We start from the raw sequence: 16530 nt of genomic DNA, 5'->3' as shown, positions 1-16530 counted from the left end.
CCCAGTAATGGTCGACTGGTCAGACTACCAGAAAATTCTCTTTGCAATACTCTTCTTAAGCTCTACCGTGTGAAGTCAGCCTGATGCATCTCTAACTTTGAGCAAGAATTGGAAAAACAAAGATGCAAAAATACATATATATGTAGTAAATGAGTCCACGATGAAGTAAGGTTCCAAGACCAGATTTATTCACAAGGAAAGACAACTTAATATCCACAGCGGAGAGTAGGAATAAACAACCGTTCTCCTCAGTAACTCCACTTCCAACTCCCACACATTCCACCATGACCACATACCATTCTATAATGACCCAAGTATGGAATACCACACACCTCCCCCTTTTAAAGAAACAAAACAAAAAATAACAAATTGAAACAAAACAATACAAAACAAACAAAACAAAAAAAAACATTAAAAAACGAACAAAATCTTTAAATTTCACAGGAGTATGTTTTTCACGTAAACTCTTCCGTGCCAAAACAGAATCCTGATCAAAGTCAGTAGAAACATTGTCAGAAATGTCATCATGAACAGTATTCTCTTGAACATTAACCTCACCTTGAGAGGCAAGATTAACAAAAACTTCATGTGTGCCAGAAAAACCAGAGTCATTGTCCACGACTAGCTGATTTTCAGTAGAATCAAAACTAGAGTACTGTTGAGAAGATGTATTAATATCCGACTTACACACTGAAATACGCCTAAAATTCCAAATTTTTCCACCTTCAACCCTTACAGCTTTACTAAAAACTTCTGCAACCATTGCAGAACTGGACCATCTAGATGCTCCCTTGTTAATTTGTCCACCAAACTTCACTTTCACCAAATCTCCCACACTCAATTTTGAAGTATTAGTTTTCCTTTTAGGATTCTGCAACATTTTCTCTTGCTACCTACCTACACGATCCCTAACACCCTTCAAATCCAATTCCAAATTATAACCATTCTTTCCTTTTAACCACCAAGGCATAAGTTTAGAACCTGGCTTCCTACAACGCAACATCTCAAAAGGAGACAAACCTGTCACAGAATTAGGAGACATGCAATAGGTTAAAAGAGTAGCCTGCAAAGCCCTCTTCCATTTCAAACCACTCCTTATAGCTAATTGACACGATTCCTTAATCACTCTATTTAAACGTTCAACCTGACTGTTGGCTTGTGGAAAATAATTTGATACTCTTTTATGCACAATACCACAGTTGGATAGAAAAGCTGCAAAGTCATGCTGAATCTGGCTGATAGTCAATTAAAACCACTGCAAACATATCTTTACCAGGTTGATAATTAAAAGGACCAATAATGTCAATGCCCAATTTTCTCTACGGGCCCTGAGCAAATTCAACAGGAGTAACACCCAGAGAAATAGGTTTCACAGATTTATCACTCATTGCACAAGGAGCACAAATTCTAACTCATCTGTCTACCATACAATCCATACTAGGCCACCAATAAAACTCTCTAATACTTCTCTTAGTTGTCGACATTCCCATATGACCTTCATGGGCTAGTTTACAAATGGATTCTCTAACATTTTTGGGAGGGACAATTTTGTCAGCCCTTAACAACATGCCATGATTTTCCATCAACTCGTCCTTCACTTTAAAATATGAAGCCAATTCACCACACAATTTCCTTTCTTCAGGCCAACCTTTGTTTAAGAAAGTTCTTACCTCCTTAAGAACCTCATCCTGCTGCATAGCTTGTATCCAAACAGCTTCAGAAATGAACTCAGATTGATCATTCGCAGTAATTAGATTCACATCACTCATGGTATAGGCAACATCACATTCTTCAGTACACACAATTCCCGTACTATCACCAATGGGAAAACATGACATGCAATCCGCATGAACATTTAAACGTCCCGGAACATAAACCACTTCACACCGATATTCCTGCAGCTTTGCAGCAAGCCTTGCTAATCGAGCAGTGAGCATCCTACCACCACCTGCAGACAACATACTCACAAGTGGTTTATGATCAGTTCTTAATGAAAATTTCATACCCCAAAGAAATTGACGAAAATGTTGAATCGCCCAAGTGCACGCAAGCAACTCCTTTTCTATAGTAGAATAATTGAATTCTTCATCACGTAAAGTTCTAGATGCATATGATACAACATATTCTCCATCTTTGTCCTTTTGCATTAAAACGGCTCCTAAACCTACATTGCTTGCATCAACACATACTATGCATTCTTTACCCACAGAAAATGGTTTTAGGAAAGGAGCATCCACAATTCTACTTTTGAGAATATCAAAAGATTCTTGTTGATTCTTGCCCCACAAAAATGTTACCTGTTTCTTCAACAAAGATTGCAGAGGATACACAATTGTGGAATAATTTTGAACAAATTTACCATAGAATTCTGTGAGCCCTAAAAAGGACAGCAACTGTTCTTTTGAAGTCGGGATGGGAGCCATGGTGATACTCTGAACGTGGTTAATTTTAGGCTTAATTCCGTCTTTCGAAATTTAATGACCCAGATACTCTACTTTAGATTGCCTAAACTTGCATATAGAGATCTTTAACGTAAGACCTTTCTTTTGAACATTACTTAACACAGAAAGTAAGTTACTGTCATGTTCATCAAAAGAATTTCCAAATATCAGAATATCGTCTTGAAACGCTATGGCCCCTTTACAATTCTTGAGTAATTCTTTCATTAAACGTTGAAAAACAGATGCAGCACTAGCAAGTCCAAAAGGCATTCTCAAAAATTGAAACATGCCTTCCGGAGTAACAAATGCAGTCAAATTCTTAGACCCCTCATGCAATTCCACCTGATGATAGGCGCTGGCCAGATCAATAGTTGGGAAAACAGTAGCATCTGATAAGGTGGAAATCAATTCATGAATATTAGGTAGGGGATGTTTATCAACCAATATTTCTTTATTCAAACTGCGTAAATCCACACATAAGCGAAGATCTCCTAAACTTTTAAGTGATAAAACAATGGGAGAAACCCAAGGGGACGACTCAATGGGTTCAATAATCTGTTTCTCCACTAAATCATCTAAAATTTCCTTGAGTTTACCCCTATAAGCCAATGGAACATTCCTAACTCTGTGTCTGACTGGAATTGCCCCATCATTAAGAATAATTCTATGCTGGAAATCCGAATATTTTCCTACGGTTTCCCTAAAAACATTAGGATAACTTTTCTTAATGTTGTTTACAAAAACAGGATCCTCACTAACTTTTCCTGAATCAAGAATATTCATTACAACTAACTAATCCTCATCCGTACACACCACACACACTGGTGGAGTAGCATTAGGATCAAGCTTGATGCCTAATTCTCGCTGATGTGGCCATCCAAGAATAGCTACCCCTTTAGTGGCTACATACACTTCCCCTTTGGTAATTCTATCTTTGAATTGAATGTCAGCTCCAAAAAAAACTTCCAAGTCTATTTTATGTCCTGAGTAGCCCCCAGGTTGAATGTCTGGGACTAACAATTCTTTTTTTTTCCATAAATTATTTAACAACTTCATGTCAATAATGGTATACCATGAACAAGAGTCTACCATTAATTTAACTGGTTTGTTATCCGTTAAGGTGGAACATGAGGGATATTTTGTATGCTCAACCTCGTCCACAGACAAAATACAATTTAAACTGTGAAGTACTTCATCTTCTTCCTGAGAAATATAATTAACTTTTTGAAGAGAACGCCAAACATTGCCAAAATGCCCTTTCTTTTTACATTTGACGCACACTTTGTCCCAAGCAGGACACCCTCTATAATTGCCAACATGGTTAAAACTGCCACATCTGTAACAAGTAATGGTGTTTCTCTTGGATAAGTTCTTGTTCTCTGCAACTTTCTTTTCACTATCCCTTTTAAATGTACTTTTAGTAAAAGTGTTGGAATTAGTTTGATTCCTAACTAAAGAAACTTCAGGTTCGGTGTTCTGTGGCTTAGATACTTGACCTCTGATCTCAGACACAAATAATTCTGACTGTTCAATTCCTTTGGCAATGTTAATGACAGCGCTGAGAGAAGTTTCCGTGCCTAACCAAAGTCTTTCGTGAATTTTCTTGCTCTTAGTCCTCATCATAATCTGATCTCTAAGAACTTGTTCGTAAGAGATGGTTTCAAACGCACACGAACAAGCTAATGAGCGCAGAGCAGAGACACAATCCACAATTGATTCATCTTGTTTTTGGACATGAGAATAAATCTTGAACCTTTCCATAACTGTATTTATTTTCCTTCCAAAGTGAATTTTCATTTGTTTAGTGGCTTTCTCAAAAACATCCATGTCTCCAGCGTCATCAATAGGAGGTAAATTGTCAAATTCTTTGATGCCTGCGCCTCCTAAACAATGTCTTAACAAGGCTAATTTCCTATTGGCAGAGCATCCATCTTTTTCAAGTACGTCCACATAGGCAACAAACATTGGAAACCATAAATCCCATTCAATGTTAGGATCACCAGCAGTTTGTAAAAAATGTGGAGGAGCAGCGATATTTGATATATTTCGTAGTAAATAGAATATTTGTCCTTCACTTCAAAACAAAATGGGTAACAAAACAAAAGAAGAAAAGAATGAAAATACCTGACTCATAACGTTCTCACAGTTTAATACCAAGTTGATGATTCACCGATCTCTTCAAAACAATTATTCTCGCATATAATTCCTCTTTATGTGCAGCCGATATTAAATTCAATTCCTCCGTGTAAAATTCTGTGTGAAGGAGCAGCTGTAAATATCCAAAATGGCGGCACATAAATGACGTCAGCACGTCACGTAAGGTGAAAGGTGGATCCCACAATTCTTTGCGGGAGTAACAGCGTCGTACAGAGGAAGTTCTACTCGCAGAAGTGTCGCATGCACATAGTTCTGACCAGAGCTCGCACGGAGTTTTAAAAAAATGCAGGGTGCAAACGGCATTCAGATTAACGTTAGGCTCAGCCAGTGCAACAAAGTAAGTAAACACTTTAAAATTATCGATCTCGACCATACAATAACGTAGAAATGGCGGAAAATGACAAGGTCTCAAACCGTCAGTGCTGAGAATAAGTAAGCGCTAGGTTGAAATCTAAAACCGTCAACGCTGAGAATAAGTAAGCGCTAGGTTGAAATAGATTTTCCGACAAAGAAAGAAAAAAATAATAATTGCCATAGAATGTACGTTACCAGGAGGTCGAGAAATATAAGTACAAATCCTTATTTGGTTGCGAGGTTCAATGAAACTTCCTTCAGGAAAGCAAATGAACGCTGCCTTCACTTGAAAAGCGAGTGAACGTTGTCCTCCATAAATAAATCCAGAATCCCAAACGTCGCCAAGGAATGTGTAGTAAATGAGTCCACGATGAAGTAAGGTTCCAAGACCAGATTTATTCACAAGGAAAGACAACTTAACATCCACAGCGGCGAGCAGGAATAAACTACCGTTCTCCTCAGTAACTCCACTTCCAACTCCCCCATATTCCACCATGACCACATAACATTCTATAATGACCTACGTATGGAATACCACAATATAGAACACCCTAAATCTCTAAATACCTAAATCTTACATGTACCTCTAAGAACAAATATGGAATGTGCAAGTTTCTTCTATGTCAAAATGTCATTAATGAAATACAGAAAGACTTAAGCAATATTTAAGCGCAAAAGGAACAAGAAAACTTCATCATACACATGAGATCTTAGAAAATTCCACAGCAAGCACCATAGAAAAAATAGTGATGAATCTCAGACTCTTTCCACATTTTTAGGACCCTACTCCAGACATTCAGAAGATATTGCAATCCATGTTTTTACCTGTAACAGTTCTCCATTCCTAGAAAACATCCTTTAAAGATTATGCCTGTTCAAATAACGAAACATCACACTAAATACACCCTTCCAGGTGTTAGGCAAGCAGCCTTCAGGAAAGTGTATAACACAAAAATGGTCATTGTAATTGTGATCCATATTTTCATCAAAGCTCTACACAAAGTCAAATCTTGCATTTTGTTACCACTAAATCTGACACTGACATTTGATGCAGTTGCCATTCCACTTTTATCAACATCCTTGAAAATCTATTGGGCTAGGTGGCACTCCAGCTAACTAGGTTTAATTCCACATAACTGATGGATTGAATATGTATTCACAACGTCAAGAAATCTCGTTTACCTTTACATACAAGTGAGACTTAATTGACATTGCCAGCAGCGGCAGCTCCTCCCCAATGGCGGAGGAGCGTCGCCCCACTAGCTCTGAACCAACCACTGAAAAATAAAACAATATGCTACTAACTGCCGGCTGTGAGACGGTGTGTGCAGGGAGCGCGGTGACAGGGCATGGGAGGGGTGGAGGAGGAGTGGTATGTGTACTTTTAAGTGCGCATTTCAGTTTGTTCAGCCTTCTCAGGCCGGCCAAACACACATGCGCACTTTGTTTTTTCCAACCAGGCTGTGCAAAACAGCTGGACTGCACTGAATCCCTGTGCCTGAGCGAGTGTCTTTTCAGCCCATTCAGGCCAATCCTCATCCTACTCTCTTGCTTGAGAGCAGCGCGTGTAATGGATGTGGAGTCCGATGCTGTCCCAGGGACTGCTGGAACCAGGAAGATAGGAGCAGGAGGTGTCCGGCACCACAAGATAAGTCTTGTTTTTCTAATTTTGATTATTAACCCTCCCCACACTCCCCCGCGTGGTTCCCGCCGGCTCCCTCTTCCCACCCGTCAAACCGATCTTTGTGTCTCCGTCAGCAGCCAATGATTGACAGTGCTTGTTTAAAGCAGCCTAGCTTACCCGTCGCGCGTTGCTGCAATCTCAGAAGAAAGGAAATTTAAGCAAACTTGTTATGATAACATTCAATTTATATTGTGTCATTTTTATCGAAACGTATTCATTTTAATATGGAAAACATTTTAAAGTGTTGTTTTAATTCTGTTTATTTATTCGAGTGCTTGTGGATACACGGTATTTTTTGTTTTCCGTCTGGTGTGTACACGAATAAATCAGAAGGTTTTCCGACACTTGAGCTGGCCACACGGATTCTCCAAATCTAGTCCACACACTTGCAGCATTGTCCTTGTGCTTTGTTGATGGTCATTGCAAAAGCGAGTCACACTGGAAACTGTAAACGTTTAGTATTGGAAAGATTATGAGGGCCCTTGGGGGCCGATATTTAACACATTTTTATTTTATTTTCTTTTATGCCAGAAACCTTCGCGGGAGTGTACTCAACAACTTTTAACAACTTTTTTTTTTTTTTGCCAGAAACCTTCACGGGACTGTACTCAACAACTTCCCAAAGTTTCATGCCAATCGGATGAATGGTGTAGTAATGCATAAAGGACAAACAGACAGACATACATTCGTTTTTATATATATATAGAAGATAGATTTTGATGCCTGTTCTGCTGCAGTTTGTTGCTAGTGACCATTAGGTGGCACTGAAAGGCAATGAATTCATGTTTAAACATGGCTTTCATTTCTTAGACGCAATGCAGTTTGAAGCAGGACAATGCTGAATCTCCCAGTAGTAACATGAAAAAGCTCCTGTGGTCAAACAAAGAAAGGCAGGAAAGCAAATGAACGCTGCCTTCACTTGAAAAGCGAGTGAACGTTGTCCTCCATAAATAAATACAGAATCCCAAACGTCGCCAAGGAATGTGTAGTAAATGAGTCCACGATGAAGTAAGGTTCCAAGACCAGATTTATTCACAAGGAAAGACAACTTAACATCCACAGCGGCGAGCAGGAATAAACTACCGTTCTCCTCAGTAACTCCACTTCCAACTCCCCCATATTCCACCATGACCACATAACATTCTATAATGACCTACGTATGGAATACCACAATATAGAACACCCTAAATCTCTAAATACCTAAATCTTACATGTACCTCTAAGAACAAATATGGAATGTGCAAGTTTCTTCTATGTCAAAATGTCATTAATGAAATACAGAAAGACTTAAGCAATATTTAAGCGCAAAAGGAACAAGAAAACTTCATCATACACATGAGATCTTAGAAAATTCCACAGCAAGCACCATAGAAAAAATAGTGATCAATCTCAGACTCTTTCCACATTTTTAGGACCCTACTCCAGACATTCAGAAGATATTGCAATCCATGTTTTTACCTGTAACAGTTCTCCATTCCTAGAAAACATCCTTTAAAGATTATGCCTGTTCAAATAACGAAACATCACACTAAATACACCCTTCCAGGTGTTAGGCAAGCAGCCTTCAGGAAAGTGTATAACACAAAAATGGTCATTGTAATTGTGATCCATATTTTCATCAAAGCTCTACACAAAGTCAAATCTTGCATTTTGTTACCACTAAATCTGACACTGACATTTGATGCAATTGCCATTCCACTTTTATCAACATCCTTGAAAATCTATTGGGCTAGGTGGCACTCCAGCTAACTAGGTTTAATTCCACATAACTGATGGATTGAATATGTATTCACAACGTCAAGAAATCTCGTTTACCTTTACATACAAGTGAGACTTGATTGACATTGCCAGCAGCGGCAGCTCCTCCCCAATGGCGGAGGAGCGTCGCCCCACTAGCTCTGAATCAACCACTGAAAAATAAAACAATATGCTACTAACTGCCGGCTGTGAGACGGTGTGTGCAGGGAGCGCGGTGACAGGGCATGGGAGGGGTGGAGGAGGAGTGGTATGTGTACTTTTAAGTGCGCATTTCAGTTTGTTCAGCCTTCTCAGGCCGGCCAAACACACATGCGCACTTTGTTTTTTCCAACCAGGCTGTGCAAAACAGCTGGACTGCACTGAATCCCTGTGCCTGAGCGAGTGTCTTTTCAGCCCATTCAGGCCAATCCTCATCCTACTCTCATGCTTGAGAGCAGCGCGTGTAATGGATGTGGAGTCCGATGCTGTCCCAGGGACTGCTGGAACCAGGAAGATAGGAGCAGGAGGTGTCCGGCACCACAAGATAAGTCTTGTTTTTCTAATTTTGATTATTAACCCTCCCCACACTCCCCCGCGTGGTTCCCGCCGGCTCCCTCTTCCCACCCGTCAAACCGATCTTTGTGTCTCCGTCAGCAGCCAATGATTGACAGTGCTTGTTTAAAGCAGCCTAGCTTACCTGTCGCGCGTTGCTGCAATCTCAGAAGAAAGGAAATTTAAGCAAACTTGTTATGATAACATTCAATTTATATTGTGTCATTTTTATCGAAACGTATTCATTTTAATATGGAAAAATTTTAAAGTGTTGTTTTAATTCTGTTTATTTATTCGAGTGCTTGTGGATACACGGTATTTTTTGTTTTCCGTCTGGTGTGTACACGAATAAATGAGAAGGTTTTCCGACGCTTGAGCTGGCCACACGGATTCTCCAAATCTAGTCCACACACTTGCAGCATTGTCCTTGTGCTTTGTTGATGGTCATTGCAAAAGCGAGTCACACTGGAAACTGTAAACGTTTAGTATTGGAAAGATTATGAGGGCCCTTGGGGGCCGATATTTAACACATTTTTATTTTATTTTCTTTTATGCCAGAAACCTTCGCGGGAGTGTACTCAACAACTTTTAACAACTTTTTTTTTTTTTGCCAGAAACCTTCACGGGACTGTACTCAACAACTTCCCAAAGTTTCATGCCAATCGGATGAATGGTGTAGTAATGCATAAAGGACAAACAGACAGACATACATTCGTTTTTATATATATATATAGAAGATAGATTTTGATGCCTGTTCTGCTGCAGTTTGTTGCTAGTGACCATTAGGTGGCACTGAAAGGCAATGAATTCATGTTTAAACATGGCTTTCATTTCTTAGACGCAATGCAGTTTGAAGCAGGACAATGCTGAATCTCCCAGTAGTAACATGAAAAAGCTCCTGTGGTCAAACAAAGAAAGGCAGGAAAGCAACAAATCAGAGCAAGGCAACTGAGAGTGGCACGAAAGACATCCAGTCTTGAGCAAGGATTGGCTTTGTCGGACAATTTGTACAATGCTTTCTTCAACAGACAACTGATGTCTGTAGAGAGACTGCAAGGAAGTAAAAATTGGACATTACACTGCAGAATTCATATCTTTTCCCCACGAAGAGGATCAGCTCTATATTATCGCCCCTCCAATCTTATACTTATATGTTGATCTCTTAAGGAAAGTATTAAGGAGATTCCAACTAAGTATACACAAATAAGCTGATGAAACTGAGGTCTACCTAAAATTCTCCTCTGAGCATCACTATAACACTGCAAAACAAATATTGGGAAAGCAAAGCTAATAGGTCTAGCTTCAGTCTGTCAATGCATGCAAACTGCATCTGTGAATTCCTGTATGCACATGTTAGCACATTAAATCCAGATCTATTGGCTTTGGTTGGCAGTGCTTGTTTTTTGTCTGTTTGCTGTGAACCATCGTGAGTGGTTCGAGCAAAAGCAAAGGGATTTTCCTCAGGAGGTACGGAAAAGGCATTTCCAGACTCTTAAAGCCCATAACAATTTCGCTATTAAAACAACTACAGCATAGAGCCAATAAATATTTACTAGGATATAAAAATGTTATAATGCAATGCAACAGTCGAAGTTCTCTTGTTGGACAGATACTTTTTGCGCCTTCGCTCAGTCAAGATTTCTGCCTTCTGAATTAGCCTCCTTTTTAGCACTCAAAAACCTTGAGTGGGACAAGTCTGGAGGCAGTAACTAGGCGGGTTATCTCTAAGCTGGATACCTCTGCCATGAGGATCAGCTGAAGTTGGACAGATCTGAGCAGGACCAAACTGATATTCCTGCCTGTCGTAATTGCACCTGGAGTGGATAGTCTTGGGTGATTAGTCATGGAAGCACTTCAGCAGAGGCCACTGGCAGAGTCCAGTGAGGGTCTACTTGCCACTGTTCATGCTATGAAAGGTCTCTTCATCTTTTTGGTCCCTGTAGCTTCACAAAAAGTCAGGAAACCATCCCTTCCTAGTCCTCGGTAGAAGGGGGCAGGGCCAGCCCTTCAGGACTCCACACAGGTCGCAGACAGCAGATCCAGTGCATTTCTGTTCTGCCACATGTCCACAAAGTGTTCAGAGGTGCTGGGAAGGAGATGCTATTTTTGTTCAGTTCAGTAGCCGGTTCACTAGCGACTGCGGAACATTCCCTGACCAATGGATAAAAAGTTTCCAAGGGCAGTCCTTCCCACTTTTGTAATACAACCTGTTTGCCTCACTGAAAACGGTCCCAAGGTGCACAACTCTCAATGAAATCCAACATAGCAGAATCATTCTGCCCCTGGAAGGAGCTTGTGGCACACCTTGGGGTGTCCAATGCAAAAACAACAGTTGATGGACAGAATGCAGAACAATGTCATACATTCACCCCAGTACAGAGATCTGGGCCTAAATCCATCGTTTATTTGCACTCCACACCACCCCAGTTCAGACATGGCCACATGCAAATCAGCCTTGACCCTGTGCCTCATGGGAACAGTCCAGTCCGAACTGCCAAGCCATGTCTTTCCTGGACCGGAATCAAGCATCCTAGGACCAGTTTCTGGCTATCAGCCATTTTCACACCTTGGGGTGTGTCTACAGTAATAAGCAGGCCCACTCAGCCACTCTAAACTGGTACTGGCGCCAGCTCACTCCTCCATGGAGATTCAAGCTATGGAAGTTGAAGTGTATCCCGGGATCAAAACACTCATTTTCCCCAGGCTTCCCTTATCACTAAACTATAAATATACAGGCCTCCCCATGGTCATTTTTGTGTTACGGATGTTCCTGGACCCTCCTTAACTGCCCTTCTTGGGTTAGACTGTATCACATACATCACCCAAGCCTTACTGCCGACCCAAGCCACTGTACCTGCCCGCAGGGGAATATTTCACACCTCATCAAAGGCAGCAGTAACAGGCCAGCTGCAGACAGTCTAATAAAATAGCAGGGGTATTTTGACCAGCACATCTGGAGGTTTAAAGATGCTGCTGTCAGGTTACACATGTGGGCCGAAACCACATTTTACTTGCCTGGTTGGTGGGTTCCAGTCCACAAGTGACATTTACTTTTCCATGCCATCGGTGTATTTCCCTGCACCATGTACCACGGTCTTACTGGGAAGCAAAATATTCCAATTTGGGATTAGCCACTTATAATCACAAAGAAGGGGCGAGGGTTAAAGACAATTTATACTCCGCCACCCCGAAACCCCCGAGAGAACATTAGTGTACACACGAAAGGGGTGGGAAGAGTCAATATTAATACCGTATATACTAATATGGTAAAGAATAGAGTCAGCCCCAATAGGGCAAATCGCTCTATTTGGAAAAACTGCCCTCACTCACATACCGAGGTATGTGACATGCTTCATCATCGGGCCTGCTTACAATACGCCCTGGTGTACCCCACACAGGACGGAGCATAATGGAGGGGGAAAAAATAATAAATTCCACTTCACACAACATATAATCAAACAAACTGGACAGACACAACACTTAATACAACCACTGTGGTGATTAGCCACTTATACCATGTTTTCGGAGTCGGAAAACATACAGTTGAGACTGGAAGGCACTACCTCAGTGCACAGAGTTCAGAAGCCAGCAGAATCAGTCCTCAAAATTAGAGGATGTCTATGCATATTCTCACAGAGGGGCAAACACAAGAATGGGGTTGAAAGCCGTTGAATCAAGAGCAGACACTTGAGAAAGAAATAAAGCCATCCAATCATGAAGGAGCCCATTCTAAGCAATCATGTAATGTATTGGGAACAACAAAAGTGTCTACAGATAACTTAGCTGTCTGTAGCTGAGGTCTAACAACAACCAAATGACATAACACAAGGAAAAAGGGTTCCAAACTATGACATCAACCAGAGTATTGTTAGAGTAGTACCAAGTAGGGACGCTATTGATATATACATATTGGATACCTTCCAGGTTTAAAGACTCTGCAGAAGCCTTAAAGCTGCCTCTCGAGCTCTTAACAAAACTCATAAATAAATAAATTGATGTTGTGGGCAAGAGACTCATTTAAGTAGATGTTTCCTGAACATATGAATTGACTATATGCCAGGTTAAAGAACTGAAGGGAAGTACAGTCAAAGAGTACAGTCAGTGGCCTGATACCAACATCAGGATATGGCAAATAAAAGAGCATGGTGAGAGGCAATGACCCTTTCCAAGAGGATTGTGTTTCTAAAAAGTATTAAGCCAAATGTTGGATATTAAAGCATAGCTTTTTCACATATATTAGCTAAAAATATATAGGTTTAGCCGGGAGATCTAAATGTAAACTATATAACATTATATTTCATGACCAAGAGCCATATTTCTCTACAGATGCACTTTATGATTGTACCAATTGAAAAGATTTGCACCTTACATGAAACACTGAATAAGAGAAGCAGTTCCCCTATGATATATAGTGTAACCCAATGGGCAAAATGCCCATTATAAACCAAGGCCATGAGAAATAACAAAGTATTATGCATACAGACTTAACGTTGCATAGAGCCTAATTTAGATCTTTGCAGACGAGTTACTCCGTCATAAAGAGATGGATAACCCGTCCGCTGAATTATAAATCCCATAGGATATAATGGGCTTTAAATTTCGTCGGACAGGTTATCCATCCCCGTTGTGACGGAGTAAACCTTCCGCCGAGATCTAAATCAGGCCTATAGTCACAATGCTAGTGTGTACATTACCTTGGTATATAAACACCATAGCCATGCCAGGAATTCTTACTACACTCATATTTAAAGAACCATAGCCATGCAACTAATAATCATTACCCACACGTATGCCAGTAATCCGCATTGCTTATTCATCCTGCACCATCATGTAAGATACCATTGCAGTAACCACTTGATCCCACATTGGGGGCCTCTCTACAGGAGGCTGCACACCTCCTGTAACATCTGGAACAGTCATACAGAGTAGTGCCAGACGGTCATCTTAATTTGGACAGAACTAAGCTCACAACAGCTGCTGCAGCAAAAAGTTCTGTTGAGGCCCACTTTCTGTGGCCTGACACAAAGGAACAGTTTTACTAAAACATTGTGCAATGCAGTGCAGCAAGCACGTTGCTGTGTCGCATTGCACAAGGGGTAAACTGATGCAGTGACGTATCAACAGAGATACCTCACTGCTGCACTCATCCCCTGAGCTTAGCAACACAAAGGTGTATGTGATGTTTAGCATATGTTTTGTACTAGAAGTGTTGCTCTCTACAATGCATGTGTACACTAAATCCTTCAGATGTGTTGTAGGGGAAGCAGCATTGTGGTAAGTTTAGTTGAAACTGTAACATAGTCAGTCATTTAGTATGCATATACCATGGGCCAAGAGAGCAACCCTTATGCAATAGGAAGAATAAATCATATGCTGTAATTATTATAGATGAACTCATAATGCCTCACAAACTCAACGCTGTTGCTATTAATTCATATTATCGTGACATCAGCTCTGAACTTATCAAAAGTCTTCACAATGGCAATAAACATGTTCTGAAGCAACATTGTACTGATATATTGATCTGTTTCTTTTTTAGGTGATTCAAGTTTTTACTATGCAGACCACATCGACCGAAAGGCCAGATTTGACCAAAATGACACATGCCGTGCCTCAAAATGACACCCCCTGCCCCTTCCTGAACACATTGGCCCACTTGGACACTACACTCTACAATACATTTTATAAGCTGTGGATAGCCCTGATGGTGATGAACTCCATAATATTCCTTGTGGGCATTGTACTGAACAGTTTGGCCATCTATGTTTTCTGCTTTCGGACCAAGAACAAAACGACTTCTGTTATCTATACAATTAACCTTATCATCACCGATTTACTGGTGGGATTCTCCTTGCCGACACGCATCATCATGTACTATAGTGCGGGGGACTGTAGCTCGTGTTCCTTTGTTCACATCTTTAGCTACTTTGTGAACATGTACTGCAGTATCCTCTTCCTTACCTGCATCTGTGTCGACCGCTACCTGGCCATTGTACAAGTGGAAGCCTCGCGGAAGTGGAGAAACCCAAACTTTGCCAAGGGAATGTGTGTGTGTATCTGGCTCTTTGCCATCATTGTGACTTTCTCCATTCTAACATCAGCCATCAATGTTTCCTCTTGTTGCCTCTTCCAGCTCTTCGTCCTGACGGTCTTTGAATATTTCCTCCCGCTCATAATCATCACCATCTTCACCATAAGGATCATGTGCGCCCTGTCCAAGTCGAGCCTCATGCACCAAAGTCGCGAGAGACGGATGAGAGCTGTCCAGCTCCTCATCACGGTGCTTATCATCTTCACCATCTGCTTCACTCCATTCCATGTCAGCCAAGTAGCCATCTGCGCCAAGCCAGACACGCCCCGCGACGTCAGCCTGGTTGTCTATCATGTCACGGTGACACTGAGCAGCCTCAACAGCTGCATGGACCCCATTGTCTACTGTTTTGTCACAAACAACTTTCAGTCCACTGTGAAAAACATCTTCAGGAAGTATGAGCAGGAGCAAATTAGCGGAGATATCATCAGCATGCAGAAGAGCTCCAAAGGGTCGGGCGCCATAACGGCGATATCAAACATTATAAGTTCTCCAGTGAACCTTCCTTTGCCCAGTAATGTCCAGTTATAGCCAGCTAGAGGACTCACATCAGTTCAGATACATTATGGTACTATGTGGCATGGGTTCTGCAAACGGTACAACAATGGCTGCTCTCTGGAAGGCACTGAAAAGGCTCTCAACGCTAAATTCAAGTCTTTGGAGGTCTTGCTGAGATTTGGAAAGAGAAGCCACAAGTGGGCATGAACAGAATACAATGCCTTTTCAGCATTATACGGCATATGTGGCACATCCAAAATGGCTGCCATGCTCAAAATGATCAAAGATCTATTTTAGTCTGCTTCCTCAACCAAGTTATTGTTTTATTGTGATGAAAAGTATGTTCTGAATTATTCGCATACTAATAGGAAAAGGGATATGTTGAATGTGAACCATCTCTGTTTCAACTGCATTTATTATGAGCTTCATGTACTCTTCAATTGAGGTCAGTAGGACAATTTAGTGTTATGCTGGGTGTTTCCGTTACTAAAATTGTTGATTTGATGAAGAAAAACTGAGTATTGAGTACTGCCAACATTCCACCACCACAATGGCTCAGGCAGAAACGAGAAAGGATCATTCTCAAAATGCATAATTTGATTCAGTGGCACATCAACAAAGATCCACTTTTGAAGAAGACTTTAAAGTTAAAAAAAGTCAGACATTTTTATGAACTGTTTTTTTTTATTTAATATTCCTGAATATTCTTAAATACAATGGATAACTTTGCAATCTGTATAAATGCAGATTCTTAATGATTTCAACTCTTTTTTAGTATTAAAGAAATGTTTATATATTACATCGTTGAGTGTCAAAGTTCAATACTCAGAAAAAAGGTGGCCATCTTTACTGGGGCTATCACAGTCATAGGATCACATCCTGAGCCAGTGAAGGAGGCATCTGAACTGAACAGAGTAACATACCTTTTTTGTGTGTAGAGTATCAAATGAGTAATTTGATAAGTGGCATTACTTGATAAGCAATACGTAAATTTGATGAAGAAGACCCACAAAAAC

General features: G+C 40.7%; 1 protein-coding gene across 1 annotated transcript in view; it reads left to right on the top strand.

Moving 5' to 3' along the window:
- GPR20 (G protein-coupled receptor 20) overlaps positions 1-16311 on the top strand; it is a 153884-nt gene extending 137573 nt beyond the window's left edge. Inside the window, exon 2 of the mRNA XM_086967058.1 lies at positions 14465-16311. Within this exon, the coding sequence (XP_086823184.1) occupies positions 14483-15547 (1065 nt within the window). The 5' untranslated portion in view covers positions 14465-14482 and the 3' untranslated portion in view covers positions 15548-16311. The remainder of the gene's footprint in view (positions 1-14464) is intronic.
- Positions 16312-16530: the final 219 nt, after the last annotated feature.

This window comes from Lissotriton vulgaris, chromosome 4_1 (assembly GCF_964263255.1).
Source record: "Lissotriton vulgaris chromosome 4_1, aLisVul1.2, whole genome shotgun sequence".
Lineage (NCBI taxonomy): Eukaryota > Metazoa > Chordata > Amphibia > Caudata > Salamandridae > Lissotriton > Lissotriton vulgaris.
The sequence above is the reverse complement of the archived record's forward strand: the minus strand, read 5'-3'. Positions and strand labels throughout refer to the sequence as shown.